The 27428-nt window shown below is 37.3% G+C and overlaps 1 protein-coding gene across 1 annotated transcript in view; it reads right to left on the bottom strand.

Annotated features, from left to right (window-relative positions):
* Positions 1-26751, bottom strand: part of WIF1 (WNT inhibitory factor 1) — a 59892-nt gene extending 33141 nt beyond the window's left edge. Inside the window, exons 1-2 of the mRNA XM_016139911.2 lie at positions 26277-26751; positions 25650-25789 (exon numbers count right to left, since the gene is read on the bottom strand). Coding sequence (XP_015995397.1) covers positions 25650-25789; positions 26277-26424 — 288 coding nt within the window. The 5' untranslated portion in view covers positions 26425-26751. The remainder of the gene's footprint in view (positions 1-25649; positions 25790-26276) is intronic.
* Between the last annotated feature and the right edge of the window lie 677 nt (positions 26752-27428).

Below are 27428 nucleotides of genomic sequence, written 5' to 3'. Positions count from 1 at the left end.
GAGGACAATGATGATGAAAATCCATAATCTAAGAACTGGCTGAATCTATGTGGCCAACTTCCTCTTAATACTCCGGATCAATTATTTTAAACATTACTAGTCTCTCCCTTATCCTCACACAATTCCATAGATTCCTCCAAAGTCCTCTGCCCCGTTCCTGTTGTCTTCATTCAACTCATGACAATATCTTATCCATAAAGAAAACAAAGATTGCTACATGTGAATTCTCTAAACTTCTTCTCCATCTACTTACCAATAGGCCACATCCACATTCAATCCTGCTTCCTTCTCATATCCTCTGAGAATGGCTCCATAAATAATGCCATCTTCCCTCATATATATTAATGTGATGAAAAGGTTAAGAACCCAGTGCTGTATCTACCAGGCTGTCTCTCTTCCTCCCAGGCATTATAGTGCTTCCAGTGGAGCCTATACTCATGGCCTCAGTTTTCTTGCCTATGTCTTTAGCTCACTACAGTATGGCTTTTGCCCGTTACTATGAAAATGTTTTCATAAAAGGTCATTGATGACCTCAGAGTTGTTAAATCCATTGAGCACATTTTCATCTTAATCTCTCCTGTATTCCCTGGTTTATTACAATCAATTTCTCTTCCTCTTCTTTTTTGACCTATACATAGCAACAGTCTCTTTGAGTTTTCCTTTTCCTTCTCTGAACAGCCTTTCTTTAATCACACTTGTGTGCTTCTCTCTCATCTTACAAAGGGTTATGAATGTGGGCTCATGCACCCTTAGAAAATTCATAGCTTTTGTGTTCATATGTATATGACTATTTTTCTGGGGAGAGTGGATCTCAGCTTTCACTCACATTCTTAAAGGAGTCTATGCCTTGAAAAGCAGTTAAGAAACTCTGCCTTAAATGTTGATGTTTCTAGGAAACAACTTCTGGTCTGCTCTTCATTCTTCTGATCTATTCTTGGGGTAGCTTATCTGTTTCCATGACTTCAATTTACACTTACATTTCAGTGACCTCCCAATTTTTATCTCCAGTTTTCACCCTTCTTCTGAGCTCCAGGTTTATATTGACAGATGTCTACCAGACATCTCCCTTTTGACTTAATGTGTTTGAACCAAACTCATTCTCTTTCCAATGAACCTGTTAACTTATCTTTCTTTAGGCAGCAAGCACTATATACCTGACTGCCCAAGATATAAACTTGGCAGTCTTTCTAGACTTACTTTTCTTTCATCAACCATCTCCACAAACCCTCACTGATTTTGCAAATCTATTCCCTTCTTTTCCTGCCCACTATGGCTACCAAAATTCAGACATTTCTCACTCATGCTTCTGTAATTGCCCCCTAAACTATCTCCAATCTACATCCTCATCTATTTTTCCTTCCTAAATGCCAACTTGACCATATCACTGTTCCCACATAAAACCCTTAATAGTTTCTAACCACAAAATGAAGTTTAGCTACAGCTTTATATCTGGCTCTGCCCCCCAGCCTCTTCTCTCATGTCTTCCCTCACAAGTCTTTGGTCCAGCCATAGCAAGCTTGGAGTCCACTGAACCACCATGCACTCTCATGAACCCTGCTCCTTACTTATCCCTATAGAATTTCTAGACAGTGGGAGAACCCACAGGTAGAAATGAGCAGTCTGGGGATTTCTGGATGTTTGGAGCTGGAAGAGTGTGATCAATGGGGTTCTCACAGTCCTGAAATACACCAGTCATATTCTATGAGTATAGAGAGAAGAATTCAAAGAAGAGCAGGGGTTGTGAAAATAGTCTAAAAAATCTTTCCTTTTCTGCTTATAAAAGATGTGAGTTTACAGTTTAGGTTAGTGTATATAGGCAAAATTGCAATTACTTTATTTCTTTAGCTTTGAAACAAAATAGAAATGTCTTGTTGAACTATTAATTTATAGGAAATTTAGAGAATAGAAGAACAAGCAAAACTACCCAACAAAGATGTAATCAGCAAAAGCCAGGCTATAGGAAATTCAATAAGCCAAAAACCCAGTCTCCTCAACAAAAATTTGAAGGAATAAAAAAATGAGAGAGATGGATGGGTAATCTATGGATTAAAAGAGACCTAAAAGACTTATTAACCAATCATAATATGTGGACCTTATCTGCATTCTATTTCAAATAAATAGACCTTTAAAAATGTATAACATTTATGAGAGATAGTTGGAAATATATATACTAACTGGATATTTGATTATATTAGGAAATGATTTTTTAAAAAAAATAGTTTTGAGGGTGTTTTAGAGTTATATTTTATAGATACATCTTAGTTTCTCAAAGACTGGGACTAAGGCTTTTGTCGTTCTCACCTTGCTTAACACTATACAATATAAGCAATAAATACTAGTTACTAAAACCAGCACTTAAAAAAAAATACTGTTGTTGTCTGTCAGAAAAGTTTATCAATACAAGTAGGTGAATATGAGTATTCAAAATCGTGTAAATAATTAGATAAATATCTGGGGCAAAGTGCTCCAGTGGAAGGAATAGTTAGTTCCAAATACCTCGGATGGGTTGGTACCTAGAATGATCAGGAAATAGGAGGGAGGCCAGCATAGCAGGACCGGAGTGTTAGGGGTGCTGTGGTTCTGAGTATCTAGCCAGAGAAGCAGCACTGCCCTAGGAGAGGCGAAGGGTCAGATGCTCCCTGTGGAGGGACCCAGAAAAGCACCTGTAATAACAAGGTCAGCTCAAAACATCCTCTGGGGCCAGAATTAAACACTGTAGGTGACATCAACGCCCTGCCTCTTATCTCTAGTCTCCTTTTCCATCGCCTGCACACCAGTCTTTCAGCCCCGGAAGAGCAGGAAGTGCTCTAGCGATAAAAGGCAACCATGGTGCCTGAGGCCACACCTAAAGGACTGGAGGAGTTTTAACTATGAATAAAAATCAGAATTTTAACTATTACACAGATGTGGATATTTTAATTACTGAAATGAGAATCATCTTAGCACTAAAGTAATTGGAGAACGTTTTATTATCTCCAGCAGACCAGAGAAATGGAGAAATTTCAGGCTACCTGAGGATTCATCCAAAGGCCCAAGGAGAAAGGAGCCCCCATGGTAGGTTTACAGGGGCTGCCGTGAGAAAGATTGCTCTATGTGATTATATATAGTGGCATTTTGTTGATTCAGTGTAATAGTTTTAATCCCTTAGATCCTTATATTAGAATTTTAAGAGCCAATTTCCACTGTAACGTTAGCCACGCTCATAGTCTTTCTGTTTTACCCACTTGAAACATACCAGAATATTAGAACAAATCTGAACGCTCCTTTATTACTTTTTAATTATTATGTGTTACATATTAGGTTTCTCCTTCCTAAGAATTATTTTCTATAAATTCTTTAGTACTTAAAATTCCTCTTCCTAAATGCAAACCTAGTTAATGATAATCACTCTCTTATGAGAGCACAGGGCATGACAGTACTTTATAGTTAAAATAAACGGTTATGGGGCAGATGTGAGCAGACACCATAGAAGGGCTGATTCATTAAAAAAAAAAAAAGGCACATTAAAGCTGAATCAACTGTCATCTTTTAGTGATGACTGTTGATCTGATGTGATGAGAGAAAGTTCATGCACGTGGATGGGCTGATTCAGCTCCCGGATGGTCTGGAACATCGTTAACTCATACAGACTGATTCTGCCCCTGGTTCAGACGTCTAAGTCTTTGTTCTTGGGGCTCAGAGGACAGCTTTGAAGTTTAGGATAAAGCTCTTCTAACACACCATTACCAAAGAATAACCTTTTGATTATGATCTCATGAAAGTATAATCAATAACTTACATAAGTTAAAACCATGGCAAACAGTGACGGTCCTGTAATTGGACCTTTATGAATTCCATATGTTAACAATCTCTGTATTAGCTAGCTAGCAGTCTTGCATAATGCATATATCTCTTCCTCAAACATAGCCATTGAACTTTCTTAAAAGGCTATGAAACTTTTCACAGCTACTGTCAGCCTTAAACTCTTCAGGCCCCTAAGCTAGGGTGTGAGTATCTAATGGGCAAGATTTTGGGAAAGCTTAAAAGGATAAATATCTCCCCCAAGTCCAATAGACACTCATTTGTGTAAAGCAATCTAATCAAAGCCAGTAACTTTTTACCTAATTGTGTGGCTTGTGTGCTTTAAAAAATATATCAGGGAAAAAAGGACTTTTCCAACAAATCATTGCTAAAAACATAAGTGGAAAATATATTTACTTAGCAAAGGCATACTCTCATTGGAAGTTCTCAAATAACTGGGACCTGGCAGGGAAGCGATTGTGTCATTATCTGCATTATCTAAAATTTATATTGACACCCCTCAGCTAAATTATATTTTTACTGAATTTAAAATGTGGGTGTTTAGAGTAGCTTACTGACTTCACTTTGGGAAAAACAGTAATAAGCATGCAAGAGAATACTTAGGAAGAAAAGTACACAATCCAGGCCTACATGGTTAAAAACAAAAATAAAAACAAAAACCAACAGAGTTTTCTCATCTAAGACGACAAAGAAGTCTGAATTGAAGGAACGCTTAATGACAGAATGAAAGATACCCTCCCAAAATTAGTCCCATCTTTTTGAACTAAACATCAGATCTTTAAAGTAAGATGAGTAGATAAAGCCAAAAGCAGTAAGTAATAAGGGGACACATCAAAGGAATTATTTTTGAATCCTGGCCCCTCCCTCATAACTAGTACTACCTGCAGCACGGCGTCCCCTTATTCAGTGTTGTTACCTGTTACTATGATTTTTTTTTCCCTTTTGGAACATGTTTGAATGTTGCCAAAGCTGATTTCCAGCAAATTTATCTAACACATAGCATTAAGGAAGATTTTTACATACAAATTTCATACCTTTAGATTCCTTAGTTTAAAATATCACTGCTAAAGTAATCATTGTGACTCTACTGCTACTATATAGAACTTCACGTGCAAATGTGTTACTAGCTTTCAAATTAAAAATTTAATTATAAGCTCACAATGCATTCATTGTATTCACCTACATCAAAAAGGTAGTATTTGGCCCCATATCCCTTCCATTTGATTTTAATTCCTAAAGTCAGAGACCACAACAATCTACCAATCTATTTTCAATTGTCCAATTTCATGTTATAAAAGTAACTCCAAATATCTTCACACACACAAAAGAAAAGATGATCGAAGACTACTAATACCAAAGAGAAGAAGGATCAGGCTTCTAACATCTACAGTGTGACTATTCTTTAAGAATATGTCAGAGAACTGGTTTTGGTCCCCAGTTGTGACAGAGGATAACAGGCTACAAAAAGAGGAAAAGAAATAGACCAATGGGAGAACTGGATGTATGCAAATCAGCAGGGCTGATATAATCTGAATCATGATTTGTGTGAATGTGCAGAAACTAAAAGGCATTGAGAAGTGAGTCTCCTGTATTCATCCCCCCACTTTTTTTTGCCAAAAAAAAAAAAAAAAAAATGGCTCTGGAAATTATAGACCAGTTAGCATCAGCATCTATTTTCATGGCTCTTTTAATACTGGAAGAATAACCTAGATATCAACATTGAATCCTAAGAAGCAAATAGTGCCTGACTAAATTAATGTTCTTCCTCAAAAGAAAAAAAAAAAAAAAAGGAAAAAGAAAGAAAAGAACAATAGAGTCTACCTCTATTTTGAAATCACTATTGATTCCTTCAAATAATAGAGACGTTCAGCCTGTGCCCATACCTCATGGGATGGCTAAACAATCAATTTAAGAGTCACACTTAAAGCATAAACCTACATCAGCCTGGTGTACATACTGGGTGGTGTTTCATTCAGATTGGTTTTAGAAACCAATCTATTAGATATCCTTATTAGTGACTTACAAACAAAATGTGAAGGTGCTCACAAAAGCCGTAGACTTTCTTAAATTAAGTAGGTTTTAATACCTGAAAGACAGAAGTATACAAATGTTCTTAACCAATAAAATAGGAAGACATTAAAACTAGAATAAGATTTGCAAGGACAAAAACCCAACCACAGAATAGGTTGCATAATAGGAAGCATAATGGGGCTACTGAGACTAGACAAGTCAGATCTGGAAAATCATTTTACAATATTATAGTTTACGATGAGCTGAATATGAGTTAGTAATTTTATGCTACATGGAAAAAGTTAGCTTGATTATGAAATTTGTGTGTAAAAGTCTTCCTTAATGCCATGCATTAGATATAATACTAATGTCTATTTTAAATGATATGAATGAATCAGAAGAATTCAGAAAAGCATATCAAAGTTTATTAAAACCATTTTAAAAAGCCTTATGAAGAAGGGTCTTTGAAAATTAAGTATTCAGATTGTCCACTTTTCCAAGTTCATTGTTAGCTATAGTTCTTGATGGGATTCTTTTCCTCTTTTTTTTTTACATCTCATTCTGGAAAACTAGTATTACTTTGTTGTAAATGAAGTTTTGGCTGTTCTTTTTCAAGTCTTAAGAGGTATAGCAAAAAGAAATAAGATTTCATGTAGCAGGGAAGATTCCAGATGGAGAGAAGGTGTAGGCCATCAACATGATGAAACACTGGATAACCAAAGTGATGGCTGAGTTCTTACAGAAGGTAGCTAGAGATACGCCCTGTGTGAATTCTGTTAGATGCAGAGGTCCTTTCCCGCCCTGCTAATCTACGGTTGACCTTACAATATCCTTGTTTCTGTTTTGTTTTGTTTTCATTCATTTTGTTTTTGAACAAACTCATGGTTGCCAGAGGGGAGGGCAGTGGGGAAAAGGGCAAAAGCAGTGAGAGGGATTGAAAGGTATTAACTTTTAGTTATAAAATAAATAAGTCACAGGATGTAATGCACTGCATAGGTAATACAGTCAATAATACCATAATAATTTTGTATGGTGACAGATGGTTACTAGATTTATCATGGTGATCGCTTCCTAAGGTATATAGGAGTCAAGTCACTGTGTTGTACACTTGAAACCAATATGCTATATGTTAACTATATTTTAAGTTTTAAAAATTCACTAGTAGCCTCCCTGTCAACATTCCCTCCCCATTCCTCCTGCTCTGGGCCAGTACATTATCTTCTTTATTTTTCCTATTCTTCTCATTTCTAAGCTTCATCATTTGTTCATGCTACTCTGTATCGCTCTTCTCATTTACTCCAAAATCACTTTGTTCTAAAAAAATCGAATCTTTCCTTAACAGTTCTTTCTAAATTATCTCCCTCCCAGAGAGTAAATATTCCCACCGAACTCTTTCCATCATCCTTTTTTAGAATCAACTTGGCTTTTCTCTCATGTATTTTTGTCTTTAATGTTTTGCCTCAATTCTCTTTGGTTGTGCCATATCACTTTGGGTGAAATTATTAGAGGAAATTAAAGCAATTGGAGATCTAGAACCCGGGGCAGGGGCAGGGGGCGGAGGGAGGGGGTGGATCATGTTCGTTAAATGGAAGAAGGATAGAGAGAGGGGTTGTAATTTTAGAATCAGTGGATTCTAAGAGAAAGAACCCATTTCCAAGAAAGAACCAATGTTCAAAAGTGAATTAAGAGGACAATAGGACATAAAGGTCAGCACATGTTGTGACAACAATATATCTTTCTTCCTCCATAGGCAGTGGATAAAAGAAAAAAGCAATCTATGAATCCAGGCTTTTAGAAACAGGTAAGGATGGGGTCAGTCCAATTTTTCAAAGTCATGCAAAAACAATGCTATTTTCAAAGATAGATCTATCAATTATCTATCTATCTATCTATCTATCTATCTATCTATCAATCATCTATCTCCTAGAATGGAGTATGAGGAATAGAATATATTCTGATTATTAAACACTTCCCAACTCTTGCTTAAAAATTTGTATCTGTAAATCCTTTCGATGCTGCTGGAGTTTCCACATTAAGGGGTCTCAGAGAACTTGGTAAATATGTCAGTCTTCACAAAGCCTGTCTACGGTAAAATGGTGGAACAAGATGCTTTAGAGCTGGAAATATTATAAGAGATAATGTGGGGAGGTTACATTATATTTCCAAGGCCCATCCTTCAGGACTGGCTCAGCATCTTTCTATAATACCACACTACCTCCCTACCAGCCATTTCCATGATGTTAATGTTGAAAGAAAAGAGAAATGGCCAAACACTGATTTTAGCATGAGAATTGGGTAACTACCTTTGTTAAATATCTACAATGTCCTGAGCACTGTGCTAGGTGAAATGTATCACGGCCAGAAATGAGCAGCTCCTGTAACCGGCTCATCCAGCTATTTCCTCAAAATTGAACAAAATTGAAAGAGAAACAGGGAGTGTGTGTGTGTGTTGTATGTGTGTGCATGTGTGTGTCTGTTCATTAGACTGGATAACATAATAACATCAATAGACCTCCTCATACTCCATTCCAGGAGAAAAACTGTTGGCAAGTCTTTCCTTCCACATTTTATGGGACCATTGAATTGTGATGCGGTGATGTACCTTCTCACAGTCAAAGTTTCAGAGTGAAACAAAGTGGAAAGCTGTGCTCTGGCTGTCAGAAGATATGTGCTCTTTTTCAGCTCTCTTGCTAACTCTCTCTGTGATCCTCAGAAGGTCAGTCGTCATCTCAGGTATTGGGTTTTCTCACCTTAAAAATTAGGTAGTTAAAGGCATCATTAACATTCCTTCTCTTCTAAGAGTTTATGATTCTAAGTGGAGGCAGCCCTTGACAAATCCTTCCAAAGTTAACATGGAGTCCTGAACATTTGTGAAGAACAGTTTATTCTTTTTTTATTATTATTAAGTTTATTGGGGGTAACAATGGTTAATACAATAATATCATTCTCAGGTATACATTATAATTTGACATCTATATATTCTATTATGTGTTTACCACCCAAAGTCCGGTTTGTTTCAGCTACCATATATTTGATACCTCCCCCAACCCCCTATATTTGACCCCATTTACTCCATCTACCTCCCCCTTCCCTCACCCCCTACCCCTTGGTAACCACTAGCCCATTGTCCATATAAGAACAGTTCATTCATCACAGATAACTAGGTGGAGAACTAGGCTCAGTAAAAAGTTAGTTCTCAGTGTTAAAGTCTTAGCGTATTAGTTCTGTGCTCTTAGTGGTCTAAGACCTAACGAGTAATCAATCAATCTTCACAGAAACATATGCAAACCTGAAAATGTGTCACATAGGTGTCTTTGGAGGCATGCTTTTGCCTTTATCAATTTCTGATATATTCAAAATGCAGAGATACATTTTGATAACCAATTGATGAGATTGTTTAGAGCAAGCCAGCTGTATGGTTGAGAACAATTTCCCTCCACCAGACCCGCCTGTTCCCGTTTGCCTCGCATATTCCCCATAGGAACACATGAGGGTTCGTGCCTTTGAAGCGGCTGGAGAAGACGCTCTGCAGCAGAGAAGCCCGCAGTTTATAAACAATAATTTGTGTCTACCCACCAGGCTTTCTTTTGGTACCCCTTGAAATATTTTATTCCACAGAGAGCAAATTCAGCAGAAGTTAACAGACATTTCAAAGGCTAAAATGCAGAGTGTTGACTCAGATATCAAAACTGCTGGTTCAAGTGAATCCCGCTCTTAGGCTGCCTGAGTACTTTCTCTTAAAGACTCCCCCATATCTTCTCTTTCCTCTTTTCCCACTTGGATGTACAGCTCTGGGAGCTCTGATTAGCAAATTAATTTTTCTTCCCCTTCACAAAACACCCATAAGAGTATATTTATTTGCTCAGAGTTCCCTTGTTTTGATAAATGTAGCAAATACACCATTCTTCCTCTTAGAAAGTGCTACGTTCTAGCTGCTGATGACAGTATCTCTCTGGCCTTGAAGTTGATGTACTTGCTAATCCCTTTCTGCCTTATCCCTCTGAAAATAGAGGAAATTACATCACTGAGTGCTGAAAAAATATATTATTTAATATATAAAAATGTAAAGAATATATGTGCAAAAATAACTTCTGAGTACTGTGATTTCAAAATATTTCTGGATAAATATATCTACATTTGTGTAGAGAAACTTATGCAAATATTTATTCATATTCACTTAAAATTAGTTAAAAATGTGTTTCCGTGCTTTGTTAAAAAAAAAAAATTACCTATCGTATGCTTTAGAAATCTCCCACTAGTTTTGTATTTGTAGACTAGAAGTATAATTTATAATTATCTACCTGAAGAGTCCTATGCTCACAATTAATAACCATCCTTACTCAGAGCTTTTTACCTTGATGGACCTCAATATCTCTGTACAGAAAGGGAGAAAAGCCACTTACTGATCCCCCACTGCCCCCTGCAGTATGAAATTCCCACTGAGAGGAATCTGTCAGAACTTAACAAAAATGCAGGCATGAATCAACAACTATCAGTACCACTTCGAAGGCTTTATTTGGTGGTTTAGAAATAAGCCACACACACACACACACACACACACACACGCACATGCATGTACGCACACACACTACTAAGAAGTACATTTTTGCATAATTCTATAAGGAATATGGAGTAGCTGTGACAAGCCATTCAGCAATAACGTATGTGCCAAGAGCCTGTACAATGATCAGATCCTTCAACTCAGAAGTTCTACTTAAGAAACTCAGTCCTCAGAAAATAACCCTAACATGGAAAAGTTTTATGCATCAAGCTGCTCTTCACAGTGTTATTTATAACAGTCAAAAATTATCCTAAGACAATCTAAATAGGAAAATGTTTAAATAAACCACATAATATTGTGTAGCCATTAAAAAATCATCTGTATAGAATACATGATAACATGGGAAACTGTCCACTGTCCTTAAGCAAACAATAAACAAAAAAGGACACAAATTGTTACTTCAGTGGAAAAATACTAGATGGAAAAACACTAAAATATTAAAATTTTCTTATATGAGTTAACCTATACATGATTTCCCCTCTCTCATTCTTCTTTTTTTCCTGTATTTTTCAAAAAAATTTAGAGGGTATACTAGTTTATGATGGAAAAAAGTAATGAACTTAAAATAAAACTCTGTAAGGATTCATAAAAAGAAATAGTTATACTCAGGAAATTAAGTATTGCAAACTCTAATGAAGTCCAGTTTATGTTCCTGAGTGAGTAATGGGTTTCGCAAGTTATAATTACTACAAAGACAGCTCAAAATATGAAAACCTCAATTTGTCACAGAGAGACAAAATCTCAGAATTGATTCCTCAGTTCTTTGTAAAGAACAAAGACAGAAATTACTGTTATAAGTATCTAGAAAGGAGCTACTATTTGGAAAAGGTCTTAAAGGGGAAATATTAGTAATATAGCTATCCTGTCTACCTGCCTCAGAGTGTAACTCCTAAGGTTAGTTTATTAGTCAAAATGAATGGACTGAAACCAAGCTGATAAGAAAACCAGATAGAAGTTGCCTAAAATAGATTTTAGTAAATTTTATTAGCATTATTAAGGCAAACAGTATTTTGAAAAGTTAATTCTGCTCAAAGCTGATTTTATTTTTTGTTACAATTAACCATATTATCCAAGTGTTTTTTTCCCCCTTATGATTTGAATTCAAACACAAAACTAAGAACAATGCAGAAATGATGACTTATAATAAATCACAGACCTTTCAGAACTGAAAGGAACTCCCTTATTTAACAGATGAGAAAGAAAATGAAATACTTGTCTGAGGTCTCAGATAGATGGTATGGGAGCCGGGCTGGAAGCCAGGCCTCCTCAGGCCAGCTCAGTGTGACACTGAGTTCAGAGAGTGGGACGCCATCACTTACAGTGGAATTCAGGCATCCTGCCAGCACACTCCCTAGCCTGGGGTCTGGCAGCCTCCCTTTCTTCCGCCTCATGACTCCCACTTAGCACTAACAGCTCATTAATACAAAAGGAAGAAAAGACCCTACTTTTTCAGTGTCTATTATGTGTCAAGTACTTTGTACACATTATGCAACTGCATTTTGCTGCCACTATAAACAATAAATTAATTATTTTCTTTTAGCACTTGAAAAAACCAAAGCCCCTAAGAGTTTAAGCTGATCAAGGTTTGGCCAGTACTACCATTTGCTTCTTTGATAGTAACTGCTCCCAGTGTTAGGCAGCTAAGACAGAAAACTTGGTATATTAGAGTTCTCCAGAGAAAATGAACCAAGAGGATGGAGGGATGGATGGATGGATGGATGGATGGATGGGTGGGTGGGTGGACAGGCAGAAAGACAGATTTATTCATTTCAAGGAATTGTTTCACGTAATCATGGAGCTGACAAGTCCCAGGATCTATAGTCAGCAAGCTGAGGAGAGCCAGTGGTGTAAGTTCTAGCTTGAAAGCAGGAAGGCTCAAGACTCAAGAAGAGCTAGTGTTTCAGTTTGAAGGCAGTGGGGCTGGAGGGTCTGCCTTTTTGTTCAATTCAGGCCTTCAACTAATTGAATGAGGCCCGCACACAATGGGGAGGGCCATATGGCCTCAGTCTACCAATTCAAACGTTAATCTCATCCAAAATCCCTTCACAGATAAATCCAGAATAATGTTGGACCAAAAGTCTAGGCACCTTGTGGCCCATTCAGGTTAATACATAAAATTAATCATCACACGTCATGTTCTCCAGTATGTTCAGGGCCTATAGGTACCCTGAGTGCCTCACTTGTCTCACCCTAGTCCTGGCCCCATGTCCCACTCAAAAGGGTAGATTCAATCACGTCTCTTAATTTGAAGTGTTTTATATTGGGAGAACTATTTTTACGATACTATTCTAAAAGAGTCTTGGGTATGTAAAGTTTCTCATGGAATTGATGACAAAAAATATTTGAAATACCACGTATGAAAACAGATGAAGGGTAATTATTTCTATGCTTACTATGGAATGAAATGGTAATCCACTTACATTTTCCACTGTGTTTCCTTATAATTTAAATAGTATTTATTGAATGGGCCCTTATTTATTTTTATTGAAAGGCAAAAACATTTCTATGAAATCATAAACACAAATCTTTTATATATTGTAGGAAAATGCACAGTTATTAAAGATCAGGTTTGAATTATTTTACTTTTGGCTTAAGGCTATTCATTGCAAATTATCAGTTATTCCTCATATTTAGATATCTACAGTTTCATTAATGGATGATTTTTCACAGTTATTCTTCCCAAATAAAATGAATCTAATGAGATAATATGTTTTAAAATATTAAGTGCAATAAAGAAAGGTATTACCACGATTAGCACAATTATAGGACAACCTCTTACCTCAATTCAAGAGAGCTGTACCAATTTATACTCTCTCCCTCAGTTATAAGAAAATGTTTTCTCAAATCTTAGACAACAGAGGACATGTAATGACTATCCAAACTCAAGTCTGCAGATATCCAAGAAATCAGATAAGTTTAATGATTAATTTTGAAGACTGAAAACATTCAGCCAGTCTGGAGTCAAGTGGATTTTGTCCTATCTGGCTTCTAAACTATATCTTGACTTAAATGATTTGATATTTACCTTGTAAGGTAGGACTCTCTAAATGAAACTCTTCCTTAAAAATTGATTTGGATGGATACATTTTATAACATAGAGGTGAAATAAAACATACACACATATATATGTTTATACACACACACACACACACACACACACACACACAACCTACTTGGGCATCAGACTGCCAGGGTTCAAACCCCAACCTCTACAGTGACTAAGGTATCATCTTGGGCAAGTTACTTAATTTCTCTGCATCTCAGTCTTCATACATGCTTAACAGAGATAAAAATAGTACCTTCAGCACACAGATTAGTCTAAGTATTAAATAAGATAATCTGTGTAAATTACTGAGAAGAACTGTTGGCACACAGTAAATGTCAGAAAATGTCAGTTTAAATCACATGACATTCAGCCATTTTGACCTGGAAATCGCCATTTCAAGTGAGTAGACCTAATATTTACCAAAGCCATGCTATTTTAACGTCCTCTAACAGTATAAGCTCGGATTGGTCAGGGTCCTTATCTAACTCTTGTTCCACAGCACACGGTGTACATGAAATAAAATGTCTAATAGATGCAGATTCAGGAAAATCTCAATTTCAAAGAGTTCAAGTTGCAATTGCATCATGGATTCTGGAGTTAGACCACCTGAGTTTAAATCTTGGCTCTATTACTCACTAATCGTGTGACCTTAGACAAGTTGCTTAACCTTTTGTGATCCAGTTGCCATTTTTGTAAAATGGAAATATTAGTAGTGCTTATCTCATAGGGTTGTTGTGAGAATTAAACTAGATAGTGATGCAAAGTGATTAGCATAATGACTGGCACATAGAATGCTTAGTAATTTTTAGCTATTTTCTTTTTATCTTTTTTTCTTCCTTTTTCTTCTCCTTCTTCTATATCACTCAAGATTTATAGACCAAAAACTGACTGCACTATTCTAGAAGAAAGTTAATCTCCAATTTAGCCATTAACTTTTTTTAAAATCAGACTATAAAGTACCAGTAAATTTTATTTGACGAATTTATACTTTTAATAAGCATTTAGGAGTCAAGGTTAAAGAAATGCAAAACTGCTTATGTGAAGTAGCTTAAGAAAGTAGAGATGTTGGCACAGAGAAAAGACTGCAGAAGGGATATGAGCTGTCCTCAAATGTCTGGTTGCCAATCAGAGAGAAGTTAAAACATATTCCCATGAGCTGCAGGAGTCAGGGAGAGGGCTAAGGCTGGGAATTATAGATGTGACTAGGCATTCCAGTGGAGCCTCAATTGGAATTTGTGGTTCATCTTTGACTCTGGTGGTCTGGGGCACCCACTGGTGTGCATGGGATTCAGGGGACCAGCTAATAGAGTCTGTTTATGCAGTTGCCTGGGGAATAAAGGGCTGGAAGGTAGAGATGTGTATTTGTACTAAAAGATTCTAAGGCTCTAAGGACCAGGCCTAACTTCTAGAGGGACATGGGTTACAGGAATATAATGTTGATTTCTTCAGTTGGGGTCAGGGTCTTAAGTCATGCTGCTTTAGTTACCAAGTGATAAGTTCAATTCCTAAGAACTCACAGAAATAGCTGAGTTTTGCTAGAGAAGAAGTAGGGGTAAATGAACCAGAGGCCTACATCAGCAATCAAGGGGACACATAAGCCAACTTTAGGATATAAATGCAAGGTAGGACTCTCCAAATGTGAGTCCAGAGACTGGTAGTCTTGGGACAGTCAAGTTATACTGGGAAGGCAGATTTTGACCCATTATGAAGAATAACTTTCTATGATTAATACAATTAAAATTATTAAATAAAATTTGCCTTATAAGTTCTCTGTCACTGAGCATGTTCAACTAGAGTCTGAGAGACCATAATTCATTATTGCTTCAAAGAAAGGTTGGGCTTGATGGGGTGGATGAATTTTGGGATCTCTTCGAACTCTACTATTATGTGACATCTAAAGATACAGCTAGAGGAAGGCAAAGAAAAAATTGGATGAACATGGAGAAATAACTCAAACTTTGACTCCTGCCTGAAATCGAGCAACTGTTTAATAGGAAGAAACAGGTGACTGGTGTATGATGAAATCATTCATATTTTAGTTATTAAGGCTTTCTTGCAGTGGCATTGAATTTGAAATAGTTTATTTTCTAAATTGCTAAATATATTAATGGTCTATTGAAGTAAGTTACATAAAGCTCCCCAGTACCCCACAAATTGGTCTCTTAGCACCGCCACGGCCTTAAAAAAATGTTGAAGTGGAAAAGTCCACAAAAACTTAACTTTTACATTGCCATCTACTGGCTACTGTTATAAGTGACAGAAATATAAATACAATCTCAAATCCTAATCAAGTTTCAGCTGGAAATAAGAATATTGACTGAACCTACAAATGATAGAAATCAAATTGCTTCACTAAGTACTGAAAAGCCAAATACCTGAGTAATTTTATAGGTCTATTGAAGATTCATCTAATTATTGCCTTAAGTAGGAAATGTCCTACTTGAACTTGACTTCAAATGTGAATCCTCCCAGTGGTATATCCAAGACTAACACTAAAATAGCCCTTAGAAACCAGGCATCATAATAAGCCATACAATGGAGGTTTATTCAAGCCCATCTTCAGCTCCCATATACTGTCTCCTCAAGAGTAGTTCTGGACATTTAATTTGGGAGAGCTGACTCACTCTGTCACCTAGTGGTATAGTATCCTTTGTTGTATTCATTTCCAAAAAAAAAATCCGAGTGGAAGGCAGAATACATTAGGCCAAATTATCTCAAGCACATAAAGGCATAAAGTGAAGCAGAGAAATTGTTCCAAATGTGCATGTTTAGGTTTACATTTTCAGGCTATACCCTGAAGAACACCAGGAACTCTATGCAGGTCATTTACTCCTCTCCCACAGAGTTAATGCTCCCTCTGCAGGACTTTCATAGCACCTTGTTCCTATTACAATTATAACACATTTAATATTGTATTATTATTTTGGCTCATATCTGTTTCCACACTAGACTGTAAACTCTTTGAGGGCAAGCTTCATATATGATTTACTTTTTTTTTTTTTAGCATTCAGGATAAGCTTTGGCATTAGGTAGGCCCTCAATAAGTAATTACGAAGAAGAGAAGATCCAAAGTCTTCAAAATCAGTATTTCTATTCTACACCTCATGTCTTAGTTCTAGATTCAAGTTTTCACATGCACACCAGACCGTGTCATCTGAATGTTCAGCAGAAAATTAATGTTCGGCAGTTTCCAAATGGACTCCACTTTCTTTGTACCTCAGTTTTGCTCTTAGTACTTTAAATAATGTCTCAGTTAAGACATAACTATCTGCCCAACCATCTCAGAGTTATCCTCTACTCCCTCATTTCCATAATGCCCACATTCAATAAGTTGTGTCAATTACAGAGACATACCACTGGAGTTTGCTCCTTCCTCTCTCTCCCACTGCCTGCCCTAGTTCACTCCCTTGTCATCTCTTGAGGTATCTTAAATTAGCCAAGTACCCCATCATCTATCTTTCATTTGCCATCAAAATCATCCTCCATATAGATATAACATTATCATCTATTTTTAAACTTTCAAAGGCTCCCCATTTTCTATAAGACAAGCCAACTAGGCATATAAGAAGTCATCATAATTTCCTAAACTTTCTTCCACACACCATGCCCTAATCTTGGGCACCATTAGCCTTTCCCAGAATGCACTTTCACAACTTCTTTGCCTCTGACTGTGATAGCTCTTCTTCCAGTGACTTACTCCTGCCTCAGCTGATTAAACAGCTTCATGGATGTCCTTCAAGTCCCTGTTCAATTGTTCCATCTTCTCTGGTGAAGCTTTCCCCTACTTCCTCAGCCAAAATTAGCTGCTTCCTCCTCTGTGTTCCCAGAGCTCCCTCTGTGTTCATACCTCTATTTAGCATTTATAAGAACAAAGGCTTCGAATCCCAACTGCCTACGTTTGGATCCCAGCCCTGCCTCTTACCACCCATTTCCTTTGCTCCTCTGTGCCTCAGTTGCATTACCTATCAAATATGAATATTAATGGGACCTACTTCATGTATTCATTCCTTCAACAAATAGTTATTGATTGCTTATTGTGTGTCGAGAGCTGTTCCTGGAGCTACATGGTTAACAGGACAAAGTCCTTGCTCTCATTAAAATCAAATATTATCATTATATTAAGTCCCATAAAAAATATACATCAGAGAAGAGGACTCAGAGTGATGAAGAGGGGGTGGTTATTGTTTTAGAGAGGGGAGTCAGGGAAAGTCTCTTAGAAGAGGTGACATTTGATGAGACGTGGAAGAAACGAGAAAGTAAGCCACATAGAAATCTGACGGGAGTGCATCTAAATGGAGGGAACTTCATGAGCAAACGCCCTGAGGCAGGAAGGAGGAGCTTGGGAGTAGTGGGCAGAAAGGCTAACAAGGCTGCCGCCAAGTTAGTGAAGCAGAGAGTGGAAGAAATGACATGCTCCTTCTCCCTAGCACCAAGACTTTCAGATTGTTATCTCCTAAATGTTTCTCCTGACTTTTCTCCTTACAGCCAACTCCCCTCAGAGCTATCCTCCGTCCTGCAAACAAGATGATCTGCTTCATACTTTTTCATGGATTGACTCGACATTGCTTATAGAGTAAGTCCCAAATGCCTTAATGCTGGACAAAGTCCTTTGGGACCTAGCCCCTGCCTACCTCTCTACTTCTTACCTACTACATATACTCCAGCCACACCAAAGTACTAGTTCTCCCAAATAATGTATTTCTGGGCTCTATGCCTTGCCTCAAGCTACTTCTGTTCCCTAAAAACCATCCCCTCCTTCAGGTTTTTGCTTAGCTATCTCTAGTCAGACTTAGCTTGGAGTTACTTCCCCTCTGTGTGCTCATTATAATCTGAGAATGCCTCAGTTCTTCTACAATACCACTTAACAGGAATTATTAAGATGACCTGTTTATATACAGCTGACTCTTCAGTTAGCTTCTAATTTTCTCGAGGGCAAGGAATTGGTTCTTAATCATGTTTTGCCCCCAGGGCATGATCTGAGTTCTGGCCAGGAGCAGCTAAGCAAGGACTGGGTTCATCTCCTTTCCAATATTGCCAGCTAAGAACTTACTCCCTAATCTGTCTTTTTGTCCTAGACCCACATCACACAGCAGCCCAGTGATATTTTGTTCAGGTGAATGAGTTTCAAAAGATGCCTGAAAATTTTCAAGAGTCTTTAATTAAATTGGTCTATAAAATTCAAAAAGAATACAAAATGTACAGCTCCAAAGGATAGACATCCATATGTCTATCTGAGAAAAACAGGGAAGAACAGAAGTTGCCCTGTGACTTTTGAGTTTTAACTAAGAAGTTTCAAAAGAAAATAGAATACTAAAGAAGCAGGCTTATTTTAAATAAATCTATTATTTCCAGCATTCGACCTCTCACCAACCAAGTATAATTTCTATACCTTTTTGTACTTCTCATGATCATTTAAAGGGTAGTATAGGAGTTAAGAATAGATGCTAAGTCAATTCTTTTTCAAATCAACATATTATTTTCCTTATTTAAGTTTCGCTTTACATTAAGTTCAAAGTTTTAAGTTCCATTAGAAAATTAAATATATTTTTTAATGTACAACGCACTAAAAAAAAAAAAAAAGCCTTTTTCTTTAATAGTTCCATGTCCTGATCACCTAAAAAATAAATAAATAAATAAACTGGAGCTGATGTTAATCATCACAAACTCTTCCAAAAGTTTAGTAAGAAAGAAGAGCTAAATAATGGTTGTGGAAAAGCCTTGGGACAAACTTGCAAAATATTGAGTCCAATTTCCTCACAGCAAAGAAGACAGAAACCTCCTTTTTCTCCTCCCTCAGAACTCTTCTCCATTATTTGACCTTAATGTTTTCTCCATTGAATTTCCATTACCTCTCAGACGAGATACAAATCCTCTCATGGTTACCTAGAATATATCTTCCCCTTTAAGACCTCCATGCACTAGAGCAGCTGAGCTCTCCACCTGGAAGGCATTTCCCTCCCTTGCCCATCTGACGAATGCTTGTGCATCCTTCAGGAACTAACTCAGACAACACCTGCTTAAGTGAGCTCTGTGATGAGCTCCTGGCTCCCTTCCTCCTCAAGGCAGGAAACAAGAGTAACCTGCCTTCTGCTCTCAGCCAACTCTATACTTTCTAACCTTATTTGGGTGAGTGTGATCAATATTTGTTTCCTAGACTATGAGCTCCCTGAGGGCAGAGACCATGTTTAATTCTCTGTGTATGCTCAATGTGACTAGCTCAATGTCTACGTTTGTTGACTGAGTGCTTGAGGCAGAGAGAAATGCTACATGGGAGAACAACTCCCCATCTACTAAGAGTTCATGGGAATGTAACCTAGTTACTTCCATGTTGGCAAGTGGGGCAAGTTGGTTAAATTACTGCAGCAAAAGAAGGCCTAATCTGACAGTGCCTGCTTCTCCAGAGCTTCAGCTACAGGATGAAGGACATTTTCACTAGACTCTTAATCCCCAAAGTTTTTTCCTCATAGCACCCATCCTATTCATCAGGGACATTTAAGTTAAATAAAATTTAATCCAAAACAAAATGCTTTATTGAATACCATACCTTTCCACTTCACAGCAACTTAAAAGATTTTCATTTGTGCAAGCATTTTACAGTCAGGAATAAACAAGGAAGATAGCAGTGAAGAGTTTGTTTATGCGCCTTTACACCACTGCGTAAGGAAGACGTAGTGGAGTTTACATTTATGCCATGTAAATTGCTATAGAACCAGATGTGGCTTACAAGGTACCTTGTAACTCATCTCCTCTAAGCAATAAAGCCTTTTTTTTTTTTTTCTGGCAAAAGTTTGAGAAACTTACTGCTGTTTTCTATCAGCAGATACAACAGATGGCTGGCACATGCCTGCTTTGCTAAATGAAATGGTTTCTCTGCAGAATTACTCTTTGATCCCTAGTGGCATGTCCACAACACCGCATTGCAAAACAACACAGCATAGCAGAATCTAAACATTAAAGGTTTAAAGCTGTGCTTTTGATATGAGTACCTTCTTTAAAAAGTCGTGCCCACAGTATGTAAACATATTCACATTCCCACTTTGAAACCATGGAACAAAGGTCAAAAAACTAGGCATTTCCTCCATTTCAGTGACATAAAACCACCTCAAAGGTATGACAAGAAAACCCCAGGAGTGTGAAGGTATGCAGCCACTTGGGCTGTAACTACCAAAACAATCATAACTCCATTAGGAAAAAATGTGGACAGTATACATTAAGGGATTTAAATAATAATAATAATAATGTGTTACCATAACTTCAGAGTTGGAAGGAGGTGTTTAAGGGTATTTGGTGGTTCCTTTGAAGAGGGAGAGGAGGTACTTGAATTAAAATCCATTATTGTTTTTCTTTGATTGTTGTCAAGGGGAGAAAGGAAAGGGGGGGGGGATTTAATACAGGTTTCCTTAACTCAACCAGTCCAATGGGAAATTTGAGACTGCAAACTGCAACCAATCTAATGGGACTAGTGTTACATCATATTAAACACTACACTGCAAAAACAAGCTATCTGGAGCTTTAGGGACATTTTAATGACAGAATTAGATTATCCAATTGATATTACAGAAACATGTCAGTAGAGTGATTCTATTTTTTTTTAAGTTAGCAAAAATGTCAGTTAGTTGTCAGAAAAACAAACCTAATTCTGACTTACTTTTTTTCCCAAATGATATTTTCCTCATTTTAAAGCCAAATTCGGGTACAACTGACAGGAATTGTTCGCAAAGACACTACAATCCATGCAAAATTCTCGAGCTTTGCTTATATTTGATTTTGTATTCTTATTGCTATTATTTTTTGCAATTTCCAATTATTCAAGAAGTTTTGTATTTAAATGATAAAGAGCTAGTAAGGATTATGAATACATTTATAATTAGTCACACCAGTTGGAAAATATTTCACTTGCTACACTTGCCTTCAGCATATCTAATATTTTCTATTTTAATGGTTACTCATAAAACAAAGGAGCATATTCCTGCAGTTTAACCCAATAAAATCAATTCTTCCATAATAAATACATGACCACCAACCTCCTCAGAGCAGCAAACAAAATTCTCTTCTTCCTTTCCTGTATCCACAGAAACACTTTTAATTTTTGTTTTTAAATATCTTGAAATTGAGAAAAATTCAACTATATCACTGACTTTCCAGTGGTTATAAGAACTATGACCAATATACATGATAAAAAGCTTATTCTAAATCTGAACCTGTTGATACAGGTGGTTAGAGCTTGCATAGTAATCCAGGTAGTAGGTTTGAAGTTAATATTGGCTAGTTTTCTTCACCCAGAGAATTTCTATTTGATAGGCAGCAATTTCACTCCAACCTTTGCCAACCATCTCAGAAAGCCAGGTATTTAATCACAAGAAGATGGGAAAACTAGTATAGATGGCACAACGTAAATACATTATCACTGCTAAAAAGAGAGCCAACATAAAAAGAGATGCTCCATTAACTAAGCCCTAGATTCATAGTACCTTAGCATCGTAATGTGGGTGATAGAATATATTAGTTATTAAGATCAAGTCTCTACGATCTTTATAAATTTTATAAGATTTTATTAAAAACACATTTACTGGATGGTCTATATAAATAAAAAAATTTTGGCCTAATACCAAATTGGTTCATATGGAAATCAGCCATGGCGTCCTAATATTAGAATTCAGATTTGTCTAACAAAATTTCTCATTAAACTTTTATTCAAAAGCCAGTAGGTTTAGAAAGGTTTATTTTCCAAATAAAATGTTTAATTAGTGTATAGTTTAGAAAACTAAAATGGTTGCTCCTGACCCGTCTCAATTTAGGAAAAATTTAGTATAAGGAATGCCTCATTGAGAAATATCAACTGTTAAAAGTTATATCAGTAACAAGAGTATTTTCCCTTAATTACTGAAAGTCCTTTAAACCCAAGCCTCTTTAGCAGAATTCTTCTCTCATCTAAAAGCCTTGAGAAAGGGCATTTCAGAAAATGAGTATTTTAAATGGGAGATAGAGTCGAGACAGGGTTTTCCATGGAAAACGAGGATTTCAAGAAATAGAGGTCAGACAATTTGATTTCAGGCAGGAAAGCTTTCTAAAACAGATTTTTAAGAATCTCAGAAGATACTGCTGACAATCCAACAAGCATTAGTGAATTCCTTGGGCTCCATAGTTATGATCAGCCATGGAAACCATGTTTTACCATTCGTTGAGTGATGTGTACTATCAAAATAATACTAGATAATAAATATAAGTAAACTATAATACAGAACATCATATAATTTTAAACTCAAAAGCACAACTTTTTACACTCATTTAATGTAAAATGATTTTTTTTTAATTATAAATCAATACATAATCATTGTGGAAAAAGCAAAATATAATATATGCAGTTGTAACTAATGTTAACACCTTGGAGGAACAGACATTTATAAATTTTTTTCCTGTGTCTGCCTACATATTTTGTAATGGAATCCAACAGAATATACTGTTATAGACTACTGATTTACTGTGTCATGAACATCTTTCCATGGCATTGAGTAGATATCCAGAATATTATTAATGTTTCATTGTATTCTTCTGCCACTGTCAATGGACCTCTATGCTCTATCCATATTTTTTTCTTTTATAAATAGCACAATAAGGAATAGTCTTGCACCTAAATTTTTATTCGTATTCATGATTATTTCCTTAGGACAAATCTCTGAAAGTAAAATTTCCCAAAAAAGATTTATTTCTATCCCTTTGCCATCAGACCTGAATTGTCCTGCAAAAAAAAAAAAAAAAAAAAAAAAAAAAAAAAGGCTAACATGGGCATCAGCTACATGAGTATGCACAATTCCCCACACACTAAAAACACTTTTAAAAAACTTGACCAACTTGATGTGGAAAAATTAATCTCACTGTAATTTTTCTTTGCATTTGTTTGAAATAAAACATGAAAATTATTTTAAATGGCTACAAGAACACCTCAGGTTACTGGACTTAAAATTTACTGGAATTAGATAACACCTACAGTCTCTACGAGGTCTTTAATCCTAAAGTTATTTTAGCTTTCTCCACATGTTGCCAAAACATTTAAATATTAAGTTTAAATTTTCATTAATCAGCTATGTATTTTGCTTGTGTTGAAATCCCTAAATGTTTGACATTATTTTGATGAAAAACTGATCATGGAATGAACTTTTCGTTTCCATGTAGATGTTTTGATGTGGTTTTGCATTAGCCAGGGACACCTTTCAAAATACTTAATTGGTATTAAAGTCATTATTTTTGCTATCTCAAACTTTCCATGGATTTCAAAAATTATAGTGCTAGAATCACATAACTTTATTGAGTAAAATGAGTCAAATTTAAATAATACTTTAAAATATCTTGTTGTTTGGCATTGTGAAGATCCTACCCCTTAAGAAAAACAGACATCCAATTTCACAGTTACCTGTGGTAATCTGTCCAGAGCAGACTGAGCACAGAGAGCAAGATAATTTAATTGAGGAGCTAATATCATCCTGCATAATGAGATAATCCACATGAGTAATCAACACCCAAATAGGAGAGAAAAAAGATGCTAAAAACTTCATTTCCACGCCAGTTCCACCATCTTCTCTAATCGCCTACAAGAAATATTCCTGAGATTGTTTATTATGCAATCCCATTTTGTACTCAACAATATACCAATGTTTGCAAACACACACTATGCTATAAAGCAACAGGGTAGAAAATGTGGAATTTAAGCCTTTGCTTCAAATTCCATTCTTCAGAAGACAAACTTACATGGAAAATAAATAAATAGATAATAAATTAATAAGAAAATTTCTGCTTCTCCTACAGTTATCAAACCCTTTCAGCTAGGGAAGGGTGCAAGTCAAGCTACCTTTTGATGGTTCTTATGACCCCATAAAAATATAGGTAAAGAATATGTTCTTTTGTTAAAACACAGAATTAATATTGATCCCATCTGACAGTGGTCAAACGCAAATAAACAGGTTCCAATGAAATGAAGAGGCAGTAATAAAAGGCCATTCATTGATTTATTACTGATTTCACAATATGCTAAAATTAATTGTCCAAAAAGTATCTATAAAGAGAGAATTGTAGAAAGAAAAGGAGTAACCTCCCTATAAAGCGGTAAGAGCCTCAGTGACCTTATCTGCAAAATGGGAGTATTAGAATAGATGACCTTCTTTTTACAAACTTCAGTGGATCCAAGCCATCTTTTTTTTTTCAATAGTGGAAGTGTCAAAGGGTCTAGGTTTCATCTACTTTAGAAAAGAAAGATGAGAGAACAGATCTGAGGGGAAAAGACAGCTAAAGTGGTTATGCCCATGCTATAACAGTTAATTAAAGGGAACCAAAGAAATTTCTCAATTCAAAATAGTTACTTGTTGCAAAGTGTTTTTTTTCTGAATCACGTTCTTCATGAAAATATCCATTCAAGTAATTTTAGAATAAAAAATACCTGAAAATGTGATTTTAATTAATATTACAATGATTTTCATAGTAGACATACTTTACCAACCAATGAGCAAAATAATTTACTTACCATTTGTCACTAGAGGTCATTTGATTAGAGGTCATTTTTATAACACTGAAACTGTACAAAAAGTAACATATAAAAGATGCTAATGTGCTAGGAAATAAAAGGATGCTTCTTTATAAAAAATACATTGCAGGTTTTTTTTTAAATAAAAGTATTTAAATGGTAACTTTAAAAAATCATTAGCCTGCAATATTTTACAAACGTTTTTATATAATACTTTTTGACGCTGTGGACTTCTACCAGAGATATACAGCATTCACATCATTCCAGTGAATAACATCAACATACTGATTTTTTCAAATATATAATAGACTTTAAAATTGGTTGTAAAGTATAAAGGTCACAAGTGATTAGTATATGCTATGGAAAAAAGTTTTTTAAATCTTATGTGAACCTTTAATAGCAATGACCACAGAAAGACGTGATGTTGGTATTTGAGGTCTTGATATTTCCAGCAGCCTGAAGACACTGAGTCTCATCAAAATAGTGAGCTTAGGCACATTTCTTACCCTTTTCTTTTGGGAATCTCTAATTTCTGTGACATGTTTAAATACATGAGAGTTAATTCTTTATTTGCTTTGGAGAGCAGATGAGAAATCACTTAAAAATTGTAAAAACGTACCAGACTACATACTATACAGTATTATTTCTACCTGGCAGTAGGCAGTGGAAATATTAAAGGGTCATTTTCTCCACCCTTTCTGGTTATTAGAACTTACCTGCCCTGCAGCTTGCCAGGTAAAATTCATGGAATGAATATTGACAGGAATAGCCGGCATTCTCTGTTGAGCTTTTCTGAAATCATGTGTGAAAGGGGCCATTTTCCCCTCTGAAACAATCAAGATATCTTCTTCAAATCCTGGGTTTAAAAGAAATTTTTTTAAAAATCTGTCAAACCAGGTGAGCTTAAAAGAATCCAAATTAGCAACTGCGTGCAAAAAGGAACACCTAAGCATTAGTATGGGTTATTTCTTTTCACAAAGCACCTGCCTTGGTATCAATTAATTTTCTCTGATTGTAATAAGCTGATGCCAACAGACACATACTTTTAGGGGAAAAGGAGTGGACATAGAGTTAACTGGTGCTAACAAATGCCGGGCCCACCTCAAAATGTAAGCTTGTAGAAACTAGCAACAGAACGACCAGAACACTAGATAGGCTCAGGTTTCTTGAGAGAGATGTTTATATGCTTTCAGACAGAAAACGGCTAATTAAAGGGGGAGCAATCTTCCTTAGAAATTAAGTTTCAAAAACATACAAAATGCATGCATCTCTCCTTCTTTAATGGAAGAGCTGGAGAGCGAGTTAAGACGGTCAGCGGAAGGTGCCGGGCGCTGGAGCCTTACCTATGAGCACTCGTGCCTGGTGAGCATCGATCCATAGGTACAGGCTTTCCTCGCGCGGCTGCCCGACCTCCGCCCGCAGTACCAGCAGGCACTGGAGGATGCTCCAGAGCCGGAGCGTGGCAGCAAGGAAGGCGCTTCTCGGGGCCATGCTACTCCGGACTTCCCCGGTGGTGGCTTTAGCTGCCGAAACTCCTGCTGCTGCACCTACCCAAACTACAGACGTTAAGTTGTCCCTCAGCCGGAGCTGTTCCCGCGTAGAGGACAGGGCGTGTAGTCTCCCGCTGGGGTGCCAGTGAGCCTGGGAGAGCCGAAGGAGAAGGGAGGGAAAGAGCGGGCGCCAGCGGGGCAAGAGGAGGGGGCACAGGAGAGAGAGGGGACGGCAGAGACGCAAGACTGGCAACACAGCAGAAGCCAGCACTCACGGCGAGGCCAACAGTCGGAGGGTTAAATACAGCGAGAGGAAGAGCGGGAAGAGTGGGGTGCGAGCGAGGAGAGACCAGACCCAGCCGGCAGCCACTGGTGGGCGCTGCGGGGCGCGCGGGGGCGGGGCGGCGCGGGAACTCCCCCAGTCTCCGCCGCAAGGCTGCGTTCGGGCTGCGGTGCGCAAAGTGGGAGAGCGCGCAAAGGGGGCGCGTGGTGGAGGCGGTTGCGAAGGGTGCTCAGAGGAACCCCTGGGTCGACACTCGCCTGTGCCTCCAGCTAGGGGAGGCATGGGGGAAGGAAAATGGGATGAAGTGACATCGCAGGGCTTGACTGAGCGCCGATGACGACGACGACGACGACGACGACTCCCATTTCCACCCGAGTGCTAAATGAAGGCGGATATTCTTCCACATCTTGCGTTCCGCCACTATCTTTCCTCTCTCTACAAACTCTATGCTGACTCGCGCTATGCTGACATTTTGCGTGTTCTCATACATTTAAAACCCGAGACTCCACCGTCCAGTGGTCCCCTGCTTGTAGGCGCTCGGCTATTCCTGGGCGCAGGGCTTTCATTCCGCACTTGTCAGACACCATGGAGGGCATTTTCACAGTTACGGAGGCTTGTCTCCCTGCTAACCAGCAGCACCAGAAAGAGTTTCCTGGGCTCTGGATAACAGGCATACCTGACCGCGTAGGGGTAGAGCTCCCAAAAGTTGCGAATATCTTTAT

The sequence above is a fragment of the Rousettus aegyptiacus genome, unplaced genomic scaffold (assembly GCF_014176215.1).
Source record: "Rousettus aegyptiacus isolate mRouAeg1 unplaced genomic scaffold, mRouAeg1.p scaffold_m13_p_2, whole genome shotgun sequence".
Lineage (NCBI taxonomy): Eukaryota > Metazoa > Chordata > Mammalia > Chiroptera > Pteropodidae > Rousettus > Rousettus aegyptiacus.
The sequence above is the reverse complement of the archived record's forward strand: the minus strand, read 5'-3'. Positions and strand labels throughout refer to the sequence as shown.